Here is a 21,733-nt window from a genome sequence, read left to right as displayed (position 1 = left end):
CTGGGAGGACTGTGCCAGCATGTCAGCCCCACGTCTGGAGAGGGGGCAGCCAGGCTGGGAGCTGCTGGGTACCAGGCAGCTGGGTCAGCCCTGCCTAGCCCTCGCCTGCAGAGCTGGGGCTGGCACCAGGGTGCCACTTCCCACTGGGTTCTGAGCCCAGCTCCTCCCCAGAGGATGCTGCTGCCCAGGGTACTTGCTGTGCCCACCCTGGAGTCACGGCTCCAGCTCTTGCCTCCATTTACCCCTATTCCCCCTGCAACTCCTGTGGCGCTCCCAGGAATGCGAGCAGAGCGCTGACCTGCTCCCCAGCAGGTGCTCACCAGGTGCAGGTCTGCATGTGTCCATCGCGTGCAGTGTTCAGCAAGGCACGGTGCTGCAGCAGAGCTGGACAGAGCCCTGCTCTCAGGGACAGCCCCAAACTGGGCTTCAGCAAGGCTCTGAGCATGGTGCTCCATCGTAGTGGCTTCTGTGCCCCTGTGGGCCCAGGCAGCAGAGCCTGCTGGCCCACTCCTGCCCGCTGACCTGCCTCTCTCCTTCTTCCCGGGGTGCAGGTCAGCAGGTGATCGAGGAGCAGAAGCGGCGCCTGGCAGAGCTGAAGCAGAAAGCGGCAGCTGAGGCTCAGTCACAGTGGGAAGCCCTGCACGGGCAACCTCCCTTCCCCACCTCCTACCCCCCGCTCATGCATCACTCCATCCTCCATCACCACCATGCCCACAGCGTGGGGCCCCGGGCTGAGGAGCTGGACCACGCGTATGACACCCTCAGCCTGGAGAGCTCGGACAGCATGGAGACCAGCATCTCCACAGGCAACAACTCAGCCTGCTCACCCGATAACATGTCCAGGTAATCCTGGGGCTGGCTCCTGGCCCCAGGCTGAGCAGCCAGAGGGGTGCAGGCTGTGTGTCCAGCTCAGCCTGGAGCCCTTGCCATAGGCACTTCAGCTGCCTGGCGAGCCAGGATGCCCTTCCCAGCCTGCTGCTGCCCCGAGGTGCAGGCCCCATCCTCACAGAGATGCTGGGGCTCGGAAGGGTTTGCTGGCGGTTGGTGTTGAGGCTGTGCTGGGAGGGGCTCGAGTGCTGCATGGGAGCCTCCTGCCATGAGCTGTTTGCTGCGACACCTCCATGGCACCATCCTTCATCCCATGCTCACCCACAGCCTCCACCAGCATCAGCTCTCCGGGGCTGGTCCTTGGGGTGTCTGGTGGAATGTGCCAGGCCCTGTCCTCGCCCCGTCCAAGCATAGGGGCTTTGCCACTGCATCCAGCAGCTCCAGCAGCAGCTGGTCATGCTGAGCCAGCCCGTGGTGCAGGCAGGGCAGCAGGACCCGTGCTGCATAGCAGGCATGGCTTGAGCACTCCTGTCCTGGGTGCTGCCGTGCCCGCTGGGGTGGCTGGCAGTGCTGCCGGCACGTGTCGGCCGAGTGGCACTTGGTCCTGTGCAGGGACGGGCTGCCTGTGCCTGGGTGACGGCTGCGCTTGTCTTGCAGCGCAAGCGGGATGGACACAGGAAAGATTGAGGAGATGGAGAAGATGCTGAAGGAGGCGCACGCCGAGAAGTCGCGGCTCATGGAGTCCCGGGTGAGCAAATGCATCCTTGGGAGCAGGCTGGGGGCTGAGAGCACGGACTGGGTCCCTGAGCTGCCAGGTCCCTGAGCCGCTGGGACTGAGCACCTCTGTGCCTGCAGGAACGGGAGATGGAGCTGCGGCGGCAGGCGCTGGAGGATGAGCGCCGGCGTCGGGAGCAGCTGGAGCGCCGGCTGCAGGACGAGACCACGCGCCGGCAGAAGCTAGTGGAGAAGGAGGTCAAGCTGCGGGAGAAGCACTTCTCACAGGTGTGGGGCTTGGGGCCGCAGCTCCCAGCTGTTCCTGGGGTGCTAGAGCCCCTCTCCCCAGGCAGGAAGATGCCAATTTGGGCTTGGTGGTGCTGGTGGGTGTGCAGCTCTTGCTGTGGTGCTCATGCAGCAGGGTTTGCAAAGCAGCGTTTCTTTCCCAGGCTCGGCCCCTGACACGATACCTCCCCATCCGCAAGGAGGATTTTGACCTGCGGCTGCACATTGAGTCCTCAGGACACAGCGTGGACACCTGCTACCATGTCATCCTGACGGAGAAGATGTGCAAGGGCTACCTGGTTAAGATGGGGGGCAAGATAAAGTCTTGGAAGAAACGCTGGTTTGTCTTCGACCGCATGAAGCGCACAGTCTCCTACTACGTGGGTGAGTGCCTGCGTTGCCTGGAGGGAACCTCTCCGGCCAGTCCTGCGCCAGCCTGTGCTCAGCCCTTGGCCCCAGCATGGTGGCTGGATGGCTCCAGGCTCCCCTGCCCCACATGTGTTGCCCCCCTCCCCCTCCTCGTGCCCTTATCTGCAGCACCACAGCTGACACCAGTTCCCTCCCTCGGGCAGATAAACACGAGACAAAGCTGAAGGGTGTCATCTACTTTCAAGCCATCGAAGAGGTTTACTACGACCACCTCCGCAGCGCTGCTAAGGTGAGACCTGGGCACTGCTGTCGCGTCGTGCCCTCAGCGCCCAGGGCATCCTCTGCACTGCGCTGATCTGTGCAGGTTGGAGGCAGCAGCAGGGACAGCTCATGCTGTCCCACAGCAGGGATGCATCCAGTGTGGTTGGTCTGAGGCCGAGGGCCCAAGGGCTGTCCCTGTGCCGGGTTTGGCCTTGCCAGGGCAGGCAGTGTCTGTGACATGGCTGGTGCGTGGGCATGGCTGTGCTTTGCCCAGGCCAACTGGCAGGTTATGATAGGTAGTGTGTTCACCAGGCAGGGGGCCTAGGCTCTCCCCATCCTGCTCTCCAGCTCTTTATTCCTCTCTCCTTCTCTCCTTCCTAACCAGAAAGGACTTTTCATCCTCAGCCTGGTGAATGTACGTATCCTGCCTGCCCTGGGTGCTGCGTGTCAGCACTAACACGCTACTCACCAGCAACCCTTGGCACTGACACCGCACCCCAGCACCAGTCCCTGGCTCTGAGCACCCCCTGCTCCTCCCCAGCACAGCAAGGGACAAGTGGGGCCTCCCCTGGGCAGCCTCTGGCCCCAGGCTATGCCCTGTGCCGTGCCAGGGCACCCTTTGTCGTGAGCCACCCCTCGGCAATGAAAGGGCTGCATGCTGTGCTCTGTGCAGGGTCTCAGAGGTGTCCCAGCCCCTTCAGCCTACCCCAGCTGCAAGGGGGATGCTTGCACAGTTGGTTCTCAGCGTCAGCCTCAGCGCTGCCTGGTGCTGTGCTGGAGCCGTGGCCCTACAGGTGAGCTGGGGGTTGCTTTGCTGTGCTCTCACCTGCCTGCACTGTGTCCTCTGCAGTGAGGATGCCCGGGTTACCAGCATCATAGAATCACAGAATCATTAGGGTTGGAAAAGCCCTCCAAGATCACCTGGTCCAACCACCCCCCTACCACCACTGTCACCACTAAACCATGTCCCTCAGCACCACGTCCAACCTTTCCTTGAACACCCCCAGGGATGGTGACACCACCACGTCCCTGGGCAACCTGTCCCCATCCCCGTGCCTGACTGCTCTTTCTGAGAAGAAATGTCTCCTGATTTTCAACCTAAACCTCCCCTGGTGCAATTTGAGGCCATTCCCTCTAGTCCTATCACTGGTTATCTGCGAGAAGAGGCTGAGCCCCAGCTCCTCACACCTTCCTTTTAGGTAGTTGGAGAGAGCAGTAAGGCCTCCCCTGAGCCTCCTCCAGACTAAACACCCCAGCCGCTCCTACCAGGACTTGTGTCCCAGGCCCTTCACCAGCTTCGTAGCCCTGCTCTGGACACACTCCAGGCCCTCGATGTCCTTCTTGTAGTGAGGGGCCCAAAGCTGAACACAGCACTCAAGCTGCAGTCTCACCAGAGCAGAGCACAGGGGGACAATCACCTCCCTGGCCCTGCTGGCTGCACTATTCCTTCTTGGTCACCCGGGCACACTGCCAGCTCATGTTCAGGCGAGCATTGACCAGCACCCCCAGACCCTTTTCCTCTGCACAGCTTTCCAGCCACTCTGCCCCAAGCCTCCAGCACTGCATGGGGTTGTCGTGGCCGAAGTGCAGGACCTGGCACTGAGCTATGTTGAATGTCCTCCCATTGGCCTCTGCCCTTTGACCCAGGCTGTCCAGGTCCCTCTGCAGGGCCTTCCAACCCTCCGCAGATTGACACTTCCCCACAGCTTGGTGCCATCTGCAAGCTTACTGAGGCTGCCCTCAATTCCCTCATCCAAGTCATCAATAAAGATATTAAAGAGGATGGGCCCCAACACTGACCGCTTGGGAACGCCCCTGGTGAACGGACCCCCTGTGCAGCAAGCCTGGTCCCAGACCTGCGGGCAGCTGGGGCTGCCCCCCACCTTCTTGGGCAGCACAGAGCCCCCCTCACTGAGCCACTGCCTGCCCCGCAGCTGTGGTGGGCAGCAGCTCCCTGCTGATGGTGGGCATCTGCTCTCTTCCAGCATGTAGCTGAGCTCTCAACCGCTTCTCCAGGGCTTTGTCCCCTTTGCCTGCCTCTCGCTCCCCAGGCTCCCTGCCATGACGCCGGTCTTTCCCCCCGCGTCCACTCCGGCACAGCCAGTGCCTCGTGCCCCTAATGCAGCTGCTGCCAGTGCCTCGCACCCGCCTCAGGGGCTGGCCACACACCCCAAACAGGGGCAGCAGGAGCACGCCGCCTTCCCGATGCCTCCTGTCCCGCGGGGCCGGGGCGTGGGTGCCACGTGGTGCGGCCTCGTTGCCAGCCCCCAACTGACTGTGCTCTCCTCCGCAGAGCCCCAACCCGGCGCTGACGTTCTGCGTGAAGACCCACGACCGCCTGTACTACGTGGTGGCCCCGTCGGCCGAGGCCATGCGCATCTGGATGGACGTCATCGTGACGGGGGCCGAGGGCTACACGCAGTTCATGAGCTGAGGGACGGGGGGTGCTGGGGGCTGCGGGCCCGCGAGGCGCTGGGGCTGTGTTTGTTTGTTTTGTTGTTTGTTTTTTAACGTTGACTTTTTAAAAACAATTTACTGGAAACGTGTCACACGCGGGGCGGGGCGGGGCGGGCTCCCCTGCGAGGCGTCTCCCGGCCGCCAGGGGGCGATCGCGGGCCGGGCGGGCCGCACGTGGCTCTGCTGTCGTGAGGGCGCGTGCGCAAAGCGCCTCCGCGCACGCGGCCGCCCCTCTCTTCTCCCGGCGCCCCGCCCCGGCGCGCCCGGCCAATGGTGGCGGAGCTCCCGTCGGGCCCGCTTCCGGCTCTCCCCGACGTGGCCCAATGGGGGCGCGCGGGCCGCCTGATTGGCGTGCGGCGCCCGGCGCTGCCGCCCGCGCCAATGAGCTTGCGCCGCGTCCGGGCCGGGCGTTGCGCGAGGCGCGGGGCCGCGGGCGCAGCGGCGGCGGCGGCCGGCGGCGGGCGGGCGGGGCCGGGCCGGGCCGCGAGGGGCGGGCGGGGCGCTCCGGGGCCGCGCGCGGCGGCGGCGAGGACATGGCGCGGGCGCCCTGCTGGGCGCTGGGCTGGCTGCTGCTCGCCTGCCTCCTGCCGCGGGCAGGTACGTGCGGGCACGGGGCTGCGCGCGGCGGGGCCTGGGCCGGGCCGCGGACGCAGCGGGGGCTGGCGCCGGGTGGGGGTCTCCCCGCGGCTCTCGGGGCGGGCCGGGGCGGCGGGAGCAGCCGGCAGCGCCGCGGCGGCCCGGGGGCGCTCGGCGGGACTCGTGCCGCGGGAGCGTCCCGGCGGGCCCGGGGCTGCTCGGCGGGGAGCGGCGTCCGTCCCCTCCCGGAGCACGGGCACTTACCGCGTCTGCTTCCCTCGCGTGCCGCAGAGCCGCTGGCCGTGATGTCGGTGGACATGGGCAGCGAGTCGATGAAGATCGCCATCGTGAAGCCTGGCGTGCCGATGGAGATCGTCCTGAACAAGTAAGCAGCTGGTCCTGCGGCCCGGCCGAGTGCCGGTGCTGCGTGGGGCTGGGGCGGCCCGGGCTGCTGCTCACACGCGTTCCTAGCGGCTGTCTCGTGCTGGGGCCTGAGAGGTCATCGCAAACACCACTAGGAGTCAAAGTTTTGGGGTGGCGGGGGGTTCAGTTAGTTCTGTTTCAGTGTCATGTGGGGAACATCCCTGCTATCTAATTTAGGATTGCCTGAATTCAGTCCTAGCGCTTCCGAGCATGGCTGAGCGGCTGTGGAGTGCCGACCTGAGCAGCAGGGCAGCAGATCAGCCTTTACGCTTGTCTTAGGGGTGCTGAGTTGTGCTTTGGGCGCATTGTAAGCAAGCGACCCGAGGTCTGTTTAATTGATAATGCGTTGTGATACAGATGTGAAAGAGCATAGTATCATCTTCCTGCATATACCGTTAAGAAGCCAGATTCTCAGTTCTCCATAATGGAACACGAAAGTAGGTTTGTGTTGCTGCTCAGAACCCACAGTCACTCGTGAAGCAAATAAAAGTCATCTTTCACTTGGCTGCTGTTGCTGCCACCAGTCCTCAAGACACTGAATGGAAAAAACATGGATGGGAGAGGATTTTTGATCAGGAGCATCCTTGCTTTCTGGGAGTCTAGACTCAGGTAATAAGTGTGTTTTTCACCTAGCTCCCTGAAACGTGGCAGTCATTGACAGAATGAGGGAACTGTCTTGATTCCCTCATTGGTGGAGGGAAGCAAAAATTATGCAAGTTTTGTCTAATTACGAAGTAGCCCATTCTAGAACATTGCTTGTGAGTCTGTCTTCTTCGCGTCAAGTCATTTTGTTGTAGCCTTACGATAGACAGCTGCTAACGTGTTAAAAAGTATTCAGAAGTGGGTAGCGTGCAGAAGTATTTATGAACTTAGTGGACAACTTCAAGCCATTTGATAGTTATCATAATGAAATCCTCATCTTAGTGTTTTCATACTTGGATTTGTAGCAGAAATGATTCATCTCTTGTTAAGTAGTTTAGTGCTATGGGAAAAATTATACAACTCCACAACTTCAGCTGTTAATTTGAAAGGTAGCTGTCTGTGTTTCGGTCAAGTGTGTTAGTTGCGGTTGTCATGAAGAACATTGGAAGATATGAAAGTTCTGAAGAGAGATGTTGCTATTTGCAGCTCTTTCGATTAATAGAGCTGGTCTTCCTCTCTGTAGGTGGTATCTGAGAATCTTTTAGTCTTTCTGGAAAGTAATCGCTACCCTTTGTCGCTAGGACCTCTGTATTGACCATTCACCTTTATTGCTGTTTTTTTTCCTGTATAGGGAATCGCGAAGGAAAACACCTGTGGCTGTTTCTTTGAAGGAAAATGAACGTCTCTTTGGTGATAGTGCACTAGGAATGGTAAGAGTTCACGTTGCTTCTTATGCCAGCTGCAGTTCATGTACATGAGAAGGTGTTCCCACAGTTGGGTTCTGATAAATGATAAATATCTATTGATTGATATCTAAATTAATATCTAATTGATATTGATTGATATCTAAATGATAAATATCTATTTTATTTATCATAAAAATGATAAATATCTAAATTAAGAGGAAGTTTTATTTCTTGCCCTGTACTTGCTTTCTTATCTCCTTGGTGTTTTGCTGGCTTTCTCTACCAGCTCTTTGTGTACCAGGCTTGTGTTCCAAAATCCCATCACAAGAATTGTTCACCATGTAGATTGGGAGAGGTTTGTCTAACAGCAGGAAGGACAAATAAATGCAGTTGGGTGATTTATTCTTTCTTTCTGTAGTCTATAAGGACCCCCAAGGTGGCATTCAGATACTTTCAGGATCTTTTGGGTAAGCACATCAACAACCCCCAAGTGGCGCTGTACCAGACCCGGTTCCCAGAACATGAACTGGTGGAGGATGAAAAGAGACAGACAGTTATCTTCAAGCTATCCCAGTAAGTGACTGCTTCTGGGTTCCTTGTGAGTGGGACTTTTGCTATTGGACTTATGTAGCTGACTCTGTTGTAACTTCCTTTCTTCTCTGTTTCTTGTAGGGTGGTACAGTATTCTCCAGAGGAAATGCTTGGTATGGTCCTGAACTATTCACGTGGTCTGGCTGAGGAATTTGCAGGTTGGAAGGACTTACGTTTCTTACAGTACCTGCATATGTTTGTGTATTATAAAATGTGAATGGAGACAGAAGGTGTCTGGAAAACCCATGGTTTCTTAGAAATGGGATGTTGGGTCATCTTAGAAACAGGATGTTTCCATGCTGTGGTGGTAATGAGATCACAAAGTAATGAAAATTACAGGTCAATTTGATTGATGTGTTTCATTTGTGGCATTACTGGGAAGCTGTATGATGTTCGGTAACATCAGAGCCAGTCCAAATACTTTTTACTCTGGAGAATGAATGCAATTTATTGATGAAGTAAGGTTCCATTGAAGATCATATCTGCTACAATTTAAGGCATTTGAGATAATTTTGACACATGAAAGTCAAGCAGTAGATTAGTGGCTTTATGAGAATCTGAAAAGTCTGCTTGATTTAAACAGGGAACGGAGTAATCTCTAATGATACTAGCTGCTGATGTTGCTTCGGGATTGAGTTATGTAGGGGTCTTTAGCTTGGATTCTCTGGTTTTGCTACCGTCACTCCGTTATGTTGTCTTTGCATGTGGCTACTCTGATGAAAAAACTTCTTCCACCAACTCTTTCAGAGCAACCCATCAAGGATGCAGTGATCACTGTTCCCACCTACTTCAACCAGGCGGAGAGGAGGGCAGTTCTGCATGCCGCTCGCATGGCTGACTTGAAGGTTCTGCAGCTGATCAATGACAACACTGCTGTAGCATTGAATTACGGAGTTTTTAGGAGGAAAGACATCAATGCCACAGCACAGGTAGGTGTAGCTGGGAGATAGTCCCATGCAAGTGCATGCAGGCAGGGGAGAAAGCGCTGCAGATAAAATCAAAAAGGCCTTAACAGTGAGGAAGTGGACTTGCTGTTCAGCCAGTGTCCTCTGTTTTCATGTGTTCATCAACAAGATGAAGATGTGAAATCCTGTGTGAATGTGGTAGAGCCTTAAAAGCCTCAGAGCTTCTGGAGTGAAGGCCAGGTGGCTGGAAGTTCCCATCTTGAAAAAGTGTGTGTTTCTTGCCCATCAGCTGGTGGGGAGTAACATTAGCATTTTTTTTTTTTTTTAAGGTATTGGAAGACTGACTCTGAAATAGTTGATTTTCCTGAGGTTTAAGAAACTTTTAAAGAGCAAAGCTTTGATTTCTGATTTACAAAATGGGTGAAAATTTTTTCTTGTCTATCTGTGTCAGGCATGATCCTGCACATCTCCTTAGTTTGATCGAGGTACGAGTCCTGCATCTCTGTCATATGGTATAAAGCCAGTCTAGGGAATAGACATAGCCTTGGCCTGTATCAAACTTGGAAAGCCATGTGTTCTTTCCTTATTCATGGGGGATATCCAAGTGTTTCTGCTTCACCGTCCTAGCTTCTCTTTTCAGAATATCATGTTTTACGACATGGGAGCAGGAAGCACCGTTTGTACTATTGTTACGTATCAGACAGTGAAAACTAAGGACTCGGGAACCCAACCTCAATTGCAGATCCAGGGCATTGGGTAAGAATTCAACACAAGTTGCGCAAAACCTGAAGGTCTCAGGAAATAAATCATTTGTTTCACAGTCTCTTCTAAACATAGAAAGTTTGAATGAGACTTCAGCATGGTAATTTGGATCATAAAGTGGGAAGAATGTAGAGTGAGAAGACTACAGTTGTTAATAATTCTTACATCACTGCAGAAGGTAGCTGAGAAATTGAAGGAGCCCAGGAGGCAATCAGTATACTTAGTCTGTTTCAGGCTTTTTTTTTTTAATACAGCCTCAACCCATTTTAATGTAATTCCATTTGATAAGATCTTACAGAAGTAGAGGGTGTCAGTTTGAAAAAGTGGAATATCCTTCTGGAGAGGAACAAAAATGCACTGCAGTTAAACGTTGCCAAATAACGAGGGGGATGCTGTAGATGTCCAGCTCAGCAATTTTAACTCTGAAAACACTTATACTACTGTTTTCGATAAAATACCTGGGACCTGACACAGTTATCCCTTGGCTTCTCAGCTGTTTGATGGGCTTAGCAATAAGGCCTTTACCATACATACGATGAAATCTTTTGTACAATGGCTACTGTGGTGGTGAATCTTTCTTTTCTTGGCTTATGTAAGATGTTCTTTTTGGAGCAACTGTCATTCTTTTGCAGACACAGCTAATAGTACTTCAGCTATTTTTGACCACTTTCTGCTTGGCATAGTTGTGAAATAATACATGAGGTTTGTTTGCTTTCAGCTTGTTTTAATTTATTATATCCTGGTTCTTTTTTTTTTTCTTTCCAGGTTTGACCGTACTCTTGGGGGTTTAGAGATGGAGCTTCGTCTCCGGGATTATTTGGCAAAGCTCTTTAATGATCAACATCCCTCAAAAGATGTCCGAAAGAATCCCCGGGCCATGGCCAAACTACTAAAGGAGGCCAATCGTCTGAAAACTGTCCTGAGTGCAAATGCTGACCATGTGGCACAGGTATGACTTTTTGTTGCAGGGTTTCCAGAGTTCTTGGGACTGAGGGTGGGATGATGTTATTTAGATTAATTATCTAATAAATAGTTAAATATTAATAAAGCATAACTGTTTCTCTGCAGTGTCAGTATGCTGAGAAGCATCACTCCCAGTATTTCAGAGGTGGTGGCACTGGCAGTTATTCTAAACTTGTGCCCACTTAGTAGCACTACTGATCAAATTAATGTATTGGGTAAAAGTTAGCTGTGCGAAGCTTGGTAAACAAACTTTCACAATGTCTGAGAGAAGCTGTCTGTTATGTCTGCATTCTGTCTTCTCGTCACCTTAGCAATTGTAGGGTTCAGATGAAGTGCAGTCAAGTTATGGGTGCATTAACAAAGCTGGAACTTTTTGCACACTGGGCAAAGCAAGCAAAGATTTTTGCTTGTAGAATGCTCCATGGATATTAACATCTTATTTTTTTTCCCCCAACAGATTGAGGGGCTACTGGATGATATTGACTTCAAGGCCAAAGTCTCAAGGCAAGAATTTGAGGATTTGTGCTCTGACTTGTTTCAACGAGTCCCAGGACCTGTGCAACAGGCTCTGAGCAGCGCAGAAATGAAACTGGTATGTTTAGGAATCCATTAAGAAGCCTGAAGGTTTCCATTTGTGGAGCTGCTGTCACGTCATGATCAAAGCATCAGTGACTGTGTTATTTACAAGGCATCAGCACTGCTGAGAGGTACAGATGCCTGCTGTTGTAGTAGACAGTGGTGTTGGTGCTGCAGAGAAGTTACTTTTTGCAGTGTCATGCAGGAGTCTGTTGTGGCTCTCTGCACTATCTACCAGAAATAAGGTAGTTGGAGGAGTGTTTTCTTTCTGTTAAAAAAATCTGTGTTCTTGGGCTGTAGGTTTTAAAGGCTGGTCTTTCCTTGTTTTGTCTGGGATGCTGGTTCTGGTCTCTCTTCTGAAGTTTTAATCTTAAACTGCTTGGAAACAGAATTGCTGCTGTTCAGGCTTCTTGTTTGAGCGCTCCTTTTAGAAGCCCTGTTCCTGACTGCAGTTGGACCAAATGTGATGCAGTCATTTGGAGAGACTTATTGTGCTGCTAAATGCTCACATTCCAGAACGCCAGTGTACTCTTGAGCATCTTTTGGCTACTGTATTCAAAGCAAGACATTGATTCACCTCTTAGAGGCCGGGTTTCCGTCTGTTCTGGTCCAGCTTGCTGTCTGAGTCATTGGCTCCTCTGGCATAAACTGTAGTTTGTTTAATTCTAAATTAAGTTCAGGTGACTTTTAGCAGTGGCCATATCAACCATGTTTGACAGACCTGATTCCAGGTTCCTATTGCTGGCATGGCCTCACATCAGCCTGTCTGAGACCTCAGGCACTGACCTGCATTAGGACTGCAGCATGTAGTGCAGCATGTAGCATGGTTGTTCTTAAAGCACCGCATCAGAGTGCGATGTCCGGGGAAGAACCATAAGGAAGCCCTGAACTTAGCTTTCCAAAATTGCTTTCTCAAAGACAAGGTGACTGTTTCCAATCCCTAGGATGGAATTGACCAGGTGATTCTAGTTGGCGGTGCCACACGGGTCCCCAAAGTGCAGGAAGTTTTGCTGAAAGCTGTGGGCAAGTGAGTATGTGAGGCCCCCTAGTATGTCTCCTATTGACAAATTACTGCTCATGGCAGTGGCTGCAAAGCTCATGTCTTTTGCTTTTCACTTCATAGAGAAGAACTGGGCAAGAATATCAATGCTGATGAGGCTGCAGCTATGGGTGCAGTCTACCAGGCAGCTGCTCTGAGCAAAGCCTTTAAGGTGAAGCCTTTTGTGGTTCGAGACGCAGCTATGTTTCCTATCCAGGTAACCCTTGGCTTGCCTTCTTTTGTAAAAGATGTGGGTAAATGGGGCTATGTTGGGAGAAATGTTCCAGGTGACCTATTGGATTTTTTTGAGCAAGGAAGCTATGGAGATTTTTCTGCAAATCTAATAAAGAAAACAGAATAAATATTTAGTAATACAGAAGTGATATATCTAAGAAGTCAGGAATACAGAAATCTCTGTTGAAAAACACATACCTGTTCCCCAACTTTTGCATGAGGTAGGACAGTCAAATGCTGTGGAAGCCTCTAACATAGGATGCTGTAAAGGCAGCTGGTAGTTGTTTCGTCTTTGTGTTGCAGGTGGAGTTTACTCGTGAAGTTGAGGAAGATGATAAATCCAAGAGTTTAAAGCATAATAAGAGGATTTTGTTCCAGCGCATGGCACCCTATCCACAGCGTAAAGTTATCACTTTCAACCGCTACACAGATGACTTTGAGTTCTATGTCAACTATGGAGATCTGTCTTTCCTGAACCAGGATGACTTGCGGTGAGTTGAGTTCAGCAACAGAGCAGACAGCCCCATGAGAGTGCAGTGTGCCCAGCCTATGTATCTGACTGGCCACTAGTACGTATTTGCAGATTGGTTCTCCAAATTGTTTTAGAAAACCGAACAACACTGGTTCCTTGCTTAGTGCAGTTGTCCAATGCTGTGGATGTGAGAAATGGTTAGCTGTTCTGCATCTTAAGTTTAATCACTTTCTGCTTTTGTCTATCATCAGGATTTTTGGATCTCTCAATCTCACTACTGTGAGGTTAAAGGGAGTTGGAGACAGTTTCAAGAAGCACTCAGATTACGAGTCCAAAGGCATCAAAGCTCACTTCAATATGGATGAGAGCGGAGTACTAAGTCTTGACCGGGTAAGCCCTGTTGTGATGTTCATCAACCTGTCTATCTTCCCAGTTCTGTCCTTCTTTATGCTAGTGATGGTCCCTTCTTAAAACTAATTCTATGCTCACCTCTCCAAGGTGGAATCTGTGTTTGAGACCTTGGTGGAAGACAAACCGGAGGAGGAGTCAACTCTAACAAGTAAATGCTGAACTTTAATATTCATACTGACTTTTTTTTTTATTAGCAGTATCTGGGATTACTATAAGCGTACTGTTTCTCTGAGCACAGCAAGCACCATGTATTTGAGGGGTGGAAATTAGACAGTTAACCATAGTCTCTGATATCAATAGCTCCAGAGCACACAGAAGCCCTGTGCAAGTGGCTTCTGGGTGCTGCAAGGAGCTCTGAGATGTCATACGTTCCTAAGGTGACTATTGCATGCATTGCAACTTGAAAAATAGGTGTTCTTGTTCATTTACATCTGATCATTTCAGGAGGTCTGTCCTGAAGGGAAGTCCTGCATCCGCAACCCTGCAACATTCTCCCTTCAGGTTGTCTGGGTCATGATGCTGTCATCTGTGCTTTGCACTTCTTGAATTTTAGAGAAAGTGCAAAGACTGCCTATACAGAGGAGTTGGAAACTGCATGTTTGGAGGTGAAGGGGAGAGATGGCTAATGCAGTCACAGGCTGAAGCTTGGAGCTTTTTAGCTGAAGTTACAAATTTGCAGAGGTGGAGGCCCAACTTCTGTGTGCATGCAGAAGTACAAAATAAGGTCAGGAAGAATGAGGTTCTGCAGTGTATGTAGCAAACCTGTTGGGAAGCTCCTTGGTAATCATTACAGTTGTGAGGGAAAGAACTGATCGCTGAAGAGGGCTTACTTCTTCCTTCGGAAATACGGTGTTCTGGACTTTTTGTCTCCTATTGACAGAACTTGGAAACACAATCTCAAGCCTGTTTGGGGGTGGTGGCCATACACCAGAGACTGGAGAGAACCTGACAGACTCAGTTCAGGTGAGCCCCAGGGTGACTGCCCTGACAGTTAGGTGGAAGGAAGTCCCTAGGTCTTGCTATGGCTGCAAAAGAGGCAGCAAATTCACGTGAGCAGAATTCAAGGTGTCTGGCAGGGTGTCAGAACTTCTAAATATGTACTTTTGAGAAAGTCCTGTATTCCTCTGAAATTGATGCATTTAAAGAAACTTGTGGTCTTTTGGTGGCAAGTCCAGCAGTGGTGGACTAACATTACAGGAGTTGCTTCTGTCGAAGTGTCTTGTTTCTAAATTGTTCTGGTGACATATAGATACGTTTCTGTGTGTGCTGTTAGTATAAGCGTCTAGGAGGCTACTTGTTTTCTTCTGGGCCATATAGGCACAACTGCGGTTTCACTGGCAGTACTGATTTGGTTTCCTTCCAGTGAGATGAAAGTTCTGTGCCATGGATTCATGTTCTGCACTGAAGTGTCTCTTAATATTCTGCCTCTATCCCACCTCATACAGTCCCTCATTAATGTCTGCTTTCTCTGTGAATGCTGTGTTTTTGCAGAGAATTACCTGTTCTGTGAAATGTTTGCATGGAATTTCTACTCAAAAACTTTCTTTTGTTTTCCCCTGTACTTGCCTGTGGTGGTCAGGAAGAAGAAGAAAGCCTAGCAGAAACAGCTAAAGAAGAGCAGGCAGTGAAACAAGGCCAGAAGAGCAGTGCAGAAGATGCTGGTGAAGAGCAGGGAGAAGAGAAACAGCAGTCACCACTTCCAGATCAGGCAGAAAGTACCCCTCTGAAAGAAGAACCACAAAAAAAGGAAGAAGGCGAGAAATTAGAGTCTCAGGTAAGCATCGGGTTGAAAGAATGGGACTGAGACTTTGGTGTCTGAGGGGTACATTTGGAGCAAATAAATACCTATTGTTTTGCAGTGTTCAGTGGCATTCTTTCTCTATTAATGGCCTGCCTTGGAAAAAGTTTAGTTAGTCTTCAGTTGCAGGATGGACATCTCTTTTCTACTAAAGCCTCTCTTTGTCCTTTATTCCTTCTTAAGTTGTCAGTGTCTTGTCTGCATACAGAATTCCTGTGGAAATGCGTTGATGCATTCTTCCATTTACGTCCTGCAGATATGCCCAAGATTTCTTCTTACTTGCTTGGGCAGTCTTTGGTAACTAGGTCCTTCGAATTCAGTTGCATTAGAAACATCTTTCAGGCTATTACTGGAACACAATGCAAATCTGTCTGCTTGTCTGAAAATTTATCTTGTCTGTTACAGGATCCCAAAGAAAATAGAGAAACTATGAAAGAAGAAGAACCATCCAAAAGTTCTGGTGCAAGCACAGCTACTAAAACAGAGGAAGAGAAGAAAATCAAAGCACCCAAGAAGCAAAAGCTTGTCCATGAAATCACCATGGAACTGGATGTAAATGATGTGCCTGATCTGTTAGAGGATGAACTGAAGAGCTCAATGAAAAAGTATGTTTTCAATAGCTCTGCCTGGTTAAAGCTCTAGATGAAGGAAGTGAGTTGCTTTGGGACAAAAGGAAGAGAGCTTCAAAAATTACCTCTTACCAGTTTGTATTCCCTGTGCAGGAGTGACACCTTTTCTGTTCCCTTAAACTGATTTTCTTTGAGTGAAACATTCCGTCTTTGGTCCTTGATGCCTAATCTGGTCTTAGATTAGATTTCTGTCTTTGAGAGCTTCTTGAAATGAACCAGGGAAAAATATCTCCAAAGAAACTGTTGGCAACTCTGAATTGCCATGGCACATGTCTGCATTCTGGGACTGCAATACTTAATGTAGAGATCACACTCAACCTAACAGAGCTCTTGGTGTAAGCAGAGGTAGCAGCAGCCAGAGAAACGTTACGCAAATAGTAAAATTTGTTATAGTGCTGCTGGATTTCTTGAGTCAAAGAGTGTTTCTGGTTTTAAATAGTCAATGCTGTATGAGTTTTGTGACTTCAAAACTAGAAGGATTCTGCGCTCTCTCCCTTTAGTTGAATCTTTTCCACCTGTCACCTTCCTCTCCTAGAGATGGAGGATTGAAGGAATGGTGATTACTCAAACTGGTGTATATGATGTGGTGCTCATCTAAAGGCACTTACTTTACTACCTTTGATTTCTGCTCTGTTCACATGCTAGACTCCAAGACTTGACAGTCAGAGACCTAGAGAAACAGGAAAGAGAAAAATCAGCCAACAGCTTGGAGTCCTTCATCTTTGAGACCCAGGTAAGACAGGGATATAAAGAAATGAGAATTCCTGGAACATGGGTAGAAGTGGCTTGTGTAGTTTGGCTGATCTGGATGCAGGGTTCTTTGAGCTGATTGGAAGAGCCTGGTTCTAATCCTTCAGTCACCTTCTCTAACGTTAGGCCTCCCAAGCCCATGTGGAATTGAGAGGTTTCCTAAATGCAGAATGAACTTCAGCACATCTACCATCATGCACATAGAAATGCTGGGAGCAGGAGCTCAGATTTGGGAGGGTTGAATGAAAATCTCCTAATCGATGCATGCAGTATGCCTGGACTTCAGAGTGCATCCCAGTTACTAGTGGGTGACCTGGTGGCTTTTCCTTTCACACTCAGTGTTGTTTGAAGGGAATGCTTGCATTGTTCTTTTCAGGACAAGCTTTACCAAGAAGAGTATCAGTTTGTCTCAACAGAGGAGGAGAGAGAAGAAATTTCGAAAAAACTTAGTGAAGCTTCAAATTGGATGGAGGAGGAGGGCTATGCAGCTGCAACTAAGGTATTGCTGCATGGAGTTGAGATACCAGTCTGCTATAACTGACATAGAAATCATCATATGGGCTGACAGAGTATAGATCCATCTTGACTCTTTATAATCTAGTTCTTGAAAATTTCTTGCTTCTGCAGTGCACAGATGTAATATGTATTAGTTCTTCCAACCATATGGATGTGTGGTTGGACATATTCCGTTGACCGTTCAATGTGTATGAATGGTCTTCAACAGCATTAGCAGTAACCTGTTGATTTTGCGTAAAGCTTAGTCACGTGGCTTTTATTTTATTTTACTGTACGGAAATGGTGTATTTAATAGAGAATTACAAAACTGCAAGTTTTATCTTCTGGGGTTTACAGTGTTCACAAGGGAAAGAGTTAGAGACTGGGCAAGCTAATTGTCTGCTTTCTGCTCTCCCCCTTTTGCAGGAGCTGAAAGACAAGCTTTCAGAGCTGAAGAAGCTTTGTAGGAACCTCTTTTTCCGTGTCGAGGAAAGGAGAAAATGGCCAGAACGCCTGGCTGCCCTGGAGAGTCTGCTTAACCACTCAAACATCTTCCTCAAGTAAGAGCAAGCTGTTAGGAATAAGAGTTGTGCAGCTCATAACATAAGGGATGCCAGCAGGACTTGTCCAGATTGAATGTGTTCTGAAAGTCGCTAGTGCTTGTGAGGAAAGATACCCAAAACTCAGCTTCCTTAGCACTTGGTTCTGCAAAACATGTTAACAGAAGTGTGCAAACTGTTTAAACTGGAAGAAGAGGAAGCGTCCAATGCTATACACACTATTTCCAAGCAGACTTTTTTTCCCTCTTGGTTTTATGGTCTCAGCTTTTTGAGTCTTCCCTGTTCTTCTGTTGTTGTGATAGTTGCATTTGCTGACTATGTATTCCATTCCTAACATCCAGAGATAGATTTAGGACTCTTGTTTCCTGCAGCAGATGTTAGAAAGATAAGTGTAAAATGTGCTAATTTGGTATGTGCGGAGACTATTTATTACTGGTTTTTACTGGTGGTGTGAACTCCGAGTTGCCAATATATAATCTGTTTGGTTAAACAACAATAAACTTTCTTTTTGTCTTTAAGGGGAGCCCGCATGATTCCAGAGTCTGACCAGATATTCACGGAAGTGGAACTGGGTACGCTGGAAAAAGCAATCAATGAAACAATGGTAAATGGGTTGTGCTTCCCATTTCAAGAAGTAGCTACTGTACATTCACCCAAAGTCAGGGAATAGAGCATGCATGTCTTGTTTCCATGCCACCAGCAAACATTTTGTGTGTTTCAGTGTTTTCTAATCTTCTGTGTGACCCCAGAAAGCTCTAGGGGAATGTTTTTTTTGTGTTATGTGTGGACAGTTATCTCCAGGAGTGGTGGTATAGCCCAGTAATCTGGCTACATGGTTTTCAGAAGTAGCCATTGGGTTTTGAGGGTTCTGTTGCTTTTTGTCCTTTGTGTAACTAAGAAACTTGTAGAAATGCAACAATGAGCAGTGTTATCCTGAGCAATGTTAGAACACTCAGTTCCAGGAACTACGATGTATCACAATCTCAGTCACAACTCCTAAGAAACATCCAAAAAGCACCTTTCCCCTCCCTTCCCATAGATGTGGAAAAATGAGACACTGGCTGAACAGAAAAAGCTGTCTCCTGCTGAGAAACCTGTCCTGCTGTCCAAAGATATAGAGCTCAAGATAGCAGCCTTGGACAGGGAAGTGCAGTATCTTCTGAACAAGGCCAAATTTGCAAAACCCAAATCTAAAAAGGAGAAGAATGCCACAAAACCTGATTCAGGCAAGAATGCTACAGCAACCTCCGAGACTGAGAATACTATCCCTCCCACGGAGGGGAAGCAAGAAGGTAAGGAGTGGGTGGGAAGTGTGGCCTTAGTATTAGATAATTGCCATATAGTAACACATTTTTAAAAGGGAGCTAAATATGTGAAGACGCCAGTTAACTGATGAATCAAATGATTCTCCTAATTCTCAAAGACTTGGGAAAACCTAGGTATGACAGTCATGTGTTTTTGTTGTGTTTTTTTTTTTCCCCTCCCCAGCTCTCTGTTTCTGCTAGCTTTCTGAGAAGGAAGATTTATGTACTACCTAGGTTACATCTTCCTATTTAGTATCTATCTCTTTGGCTGTCTGCCTTGTAAGAAAGATAAGCCAGCGGTTGCCTTCTGGATGTCTAGAAAAAATATTCATGGTTGTGTCCTACATCAAGAAATGCACTGAGCTGTTGATGAGAGAGGTTTGTAGCTTAGGTGGGCCCCAGAAAAACATCTGCCTGGGACGCTAAGGCTTGTTGTTTTCTGAACATTTTTTTAAAAAAGATCCTCAGGTTCTGAGTACCCCATTTCTTTTAAGTCTAGACTGCTGTTTGTCAGCAGAGTTGCCTGCTGGTTTCTCTTAAAGTCACAATTCCAAAGGTGGCTGGTCTGTAAGTAGATCTCCAAGGCATCTAAGGACATAAAGCCCAGAAGACAGACAGGGAGAAATAAGGAGCAGTTCTGTGACGTTCCTCTTGAGTGTCCTAGAGGGATCTACTGTCAGAGTGAGTTACTGGAATCCTGCTGAGACACTATGGCTGACTTTTTTGTAAACCTCGCTTGCTGCTGGTCACCTAATCTCCCTGCATCCAATTTCTGTGTATTTTCCCTTAACTTCTGTGCTCTTTCTGCTTTATATATAGATAAACCTGAGGATATCAGTCCAGCTGAGGAACCTCCTACGGCTGAGAAAGCAATAGGTGATGAGCCTCAATCAGACTCCGGTGGGTATATGTTTGATCAGTGGTCTAGAACTTTGATAGCTACGAGTGCAGGCTTTTTTCATCCTAAAAGGATGTAGGATGTAGCAATATGATGAAAATCCTGATTATGGAGCAGTTCTTATTTCTGCAAAGAGGAAGATGAAAATTTTGGGTTTCTCACAGTTTTCAAATGTTCATTGTTCAGTGTGAGGTTACAATGTACCACTGCCTCAGCAGCTGATTTATGCCTCTGTCACAATAGTTTATAGCCAGTTCCTTAGGTGTAAGCCGGTCTTTGTTAAAGCTCTCTAGGAACTGATCTGCAGGTGCATGTTTTTCTGACAGTAGTATTGTGAAGACAACGATATTCAACAGGTGGAGGGTAGTAAGGTCTTCAGCTCTTTGGAGCTGAGTATCAGTTCCCAAAGCATTCCTCTGGCTTATGTAAATAGATCAAGAGTTCAGTGGAATACTTAATGAATGTCAGTGACTTTCAATGCTGCCTTGTATGCCGTAAAAGCTATTACAGTGTGTAACTGTGTTTATTTCATTACACAGGGTCCAAAAAAGAGAAGAAACTAGAAGCTGGAGGAGAAAGCAGGAAAAACGATGAGTTATAACACCCCTGAAATCCCACTAGTGTCAGCATCTATTTATTTCATCATTACTTTTTTTTTTTTAATGGACCTAGTTAGTTCTGATGTAAATGGAACACAACAAACAGTCTGACAACACAATGGAATAGAGATGTAAATTTTTTTTTCTTTTTGGGGAATTTTCCGCTACTAACTTAGTGAATTTGGGTGTTGTTTTTTTTTTTTGTTGTTCTTACATGTTTAAAGGTGGCCATGTGCTCACCAAGAATTGTCTCAGTTTCAGGACAGAAGTCACCAAAGTGACTTTTCTGTAGAGAGGAAACAGTTTAAGGAAGGTTTTAAGCCTTAGGAAGTAACTTGGAACATATGCTCTGTGCCACACCTCGTCTGGTGAAGATAGATGGGATTAATCCAGAAGCACATGTTGCTGAGGTGGTGTTGCATTAGCAAATGAGGTCCTAACTTAAGGAAATTGTGTGATTTCAACTGCTGGGAAGTGTATTCTCATTTGGATTCATATGAGAAACTGGAAAAGGGACTGGGGAGGCCGATGCTCTGTGCTTCAAGATAAGAATGTGTCTGCTTCCATAGGCTGTTATTAAAACTATCTCTATCCGTGCTCTGTAGCAGAGTCTGAAAACCGCGAAGTAAGATTTAACTAAAGGATTCAGTTTATTGTTTACTGTAAAATAAAAGTTCAGAAATTGCAAGACTGAATGCACAGGAGACTGAAAGAAGGTGGTAGTGCATCTTTTAGTCAGAACAACAAACAGTAGTTGACCAGAGAGGTGGCAGAGGGCTAGGCAAAAACAGAAGAAAACTGGCGAACTTAAGCTAACTATCCTCCTCCTTCAGTATCTTGTGTACTCGGACTGGCTCCATTGTGAAACTTCATGTCCTTGGCTGTGGTCTCCTAACTCCTTGGGAATGTTCATGCTGCTAAAATACACGAGTGAAGTCTTTGAATGACTTGCGCAAACACTTGTGAATGTGCATCTGATGTTGTTCTCCATTGGCCTATTCGACCAAAAATAAAAATGGCACTTCCAGACAGTCTCTAACAAGGGTGGTGGTTGCTTTGGAAAAGAGAAAGATTACTGAACTTTCTTTTATGTTTGAGTGGAGAACATCTGGTCCATCGTTATCTAAGGCATGCCTGCTTTCACAGTCTGGGCTTACTGACCCCGGGGAACTGCCTGGCCCCAGGCTCGGCCCCCTCATCCATGAGGTGCTCTCAGCTGCCAGCTGACATACAGGCCTCCGGCTTTTTAGGCTTTGCTGCGGTGCCCAGCGCCACCGAGCGCCGGCCCCAGCAGTACGCGAGGAACGCGCCTCTAAGGCCAAGCCCTCCCCCGCGACTCGGGCCGAGGCCCGCGGCCGCGCTGCGGGAGCTGGGAGCAGGCCCGGGGCTGCGGGGCGCGGCGGGGCGGGGGCGGGCGGCGGGGCCCGGCCTGCGCCGCGGCGACCTTCGCGCGGTGCCGGAGTCCGCGCTCGGCGGGCGGAACGGGAACGGGGCCGCGGGGGGCCG

At 49.0% G+C, this 21,733-nt stretch overlaps 2 protein-coding genes across 20 annotated transcripts in view; both read left to right on the top strand.

Moving 5' to 3' along the window:
• The window catches only part of PHLDB1 (pleckstrin homology like domain family B member 1), a 30,752-nt gene extending 25,764 nt beyond the window's left edge, over window positions 1-4,988 (top strand). For 18 of the 19 annotated variants that reach the window (XM_083808348.1, XM_083808339.1, XM_083808347.1 and 15 more), the window contains 6 exons: window positions 552-843; window positions 1,486-1,576; window positions 1,684-1,830; window positions 1,992-2,211; window positions 2,400-2,485; window positions 4,751-4,988. In XM_083808348.1, coding sequence (XP_083664474.1) covers window positions 552-843; window positions 1,486-1,576; window positions 1,684-1,830; window positions 1,992-2,211; window positions 2,400-2,485; window positions 4,751-4,891 — 977 coding nt within the window. In that variant the 3' untranslated portion in view covers window positions 4,892-4,988. Of the gene's footprint in view, window positions 1-551; window positions 844-1,485; window positions 1,577-1,683; window positions 1,831-1,991; window positions 2,212-2,399; window positions 2,486-2,842; window positions 4,722-4,750 lie in introns of those variants that run through there. The other variant, XM_083808352.1, reaches the window with a different exon arrangement.
• Window positions 4,989-5,357: 369 nt separating this feature from the next.
• HYOU1 (hypoxia up-regulated 1) lies at window positions 5,358-21,261 on the top strand. Its single transcript, XM_083808358.1, has 24 exons — window positions 5,358-5,511; window positions 5,782-5,875; window positions 7,187-7,265; window positions 7,660-7,814; window positions 7,914-7,990; window positions 8,580-8,761; window positions 9,378-9,493; window positions 10,265-10,448; window positions 10,920-11,054; window positions 11,983-12,065; window positions 12,162-12,294; window positions 12,615-12,802; window positions 13,035-13,173; window positions 13,282-13,342; window positions 14,075-14,157; window positions 14,774-14,968; window positions 15,398-15,597; window positions 16,267-16,354; window positions 16,748-16,870; window positions 17,293-17,426; window positions 17,946-18,030; window positions 18,466-18,718; window positions 19,550-19,630; window positions 20,168-21,261. Exons 1-24 carry the CDS (start codon window positions 5,448-5,450, stop codon window positions 20,227-20,229), a joined length of 2,994 nt encoding a protein of 997 aa, XP_083664484.1. The 5' UTR covers window positions 5,358-5,447; the 3' UTR covers window positions 20,230-21,261.
• The last annotated feature ends 472 nt before the right edge of the window (window positions 21,262-21,733 follow it).

Source organism: Anser anser (genome assembly GCF_964211835.1).
Source record: "Anser anser genome assembly, chromosome: 22".
NCBI lineage: Eukaryota > Metazoa > Chordata > Aves > Anseriformes > Anatidae > Anser > Anser anser.
Note: the sequence above shows the minus strand (reverse complement) of the source record. Positions and strands in the feature narration are given on the sequence as shown.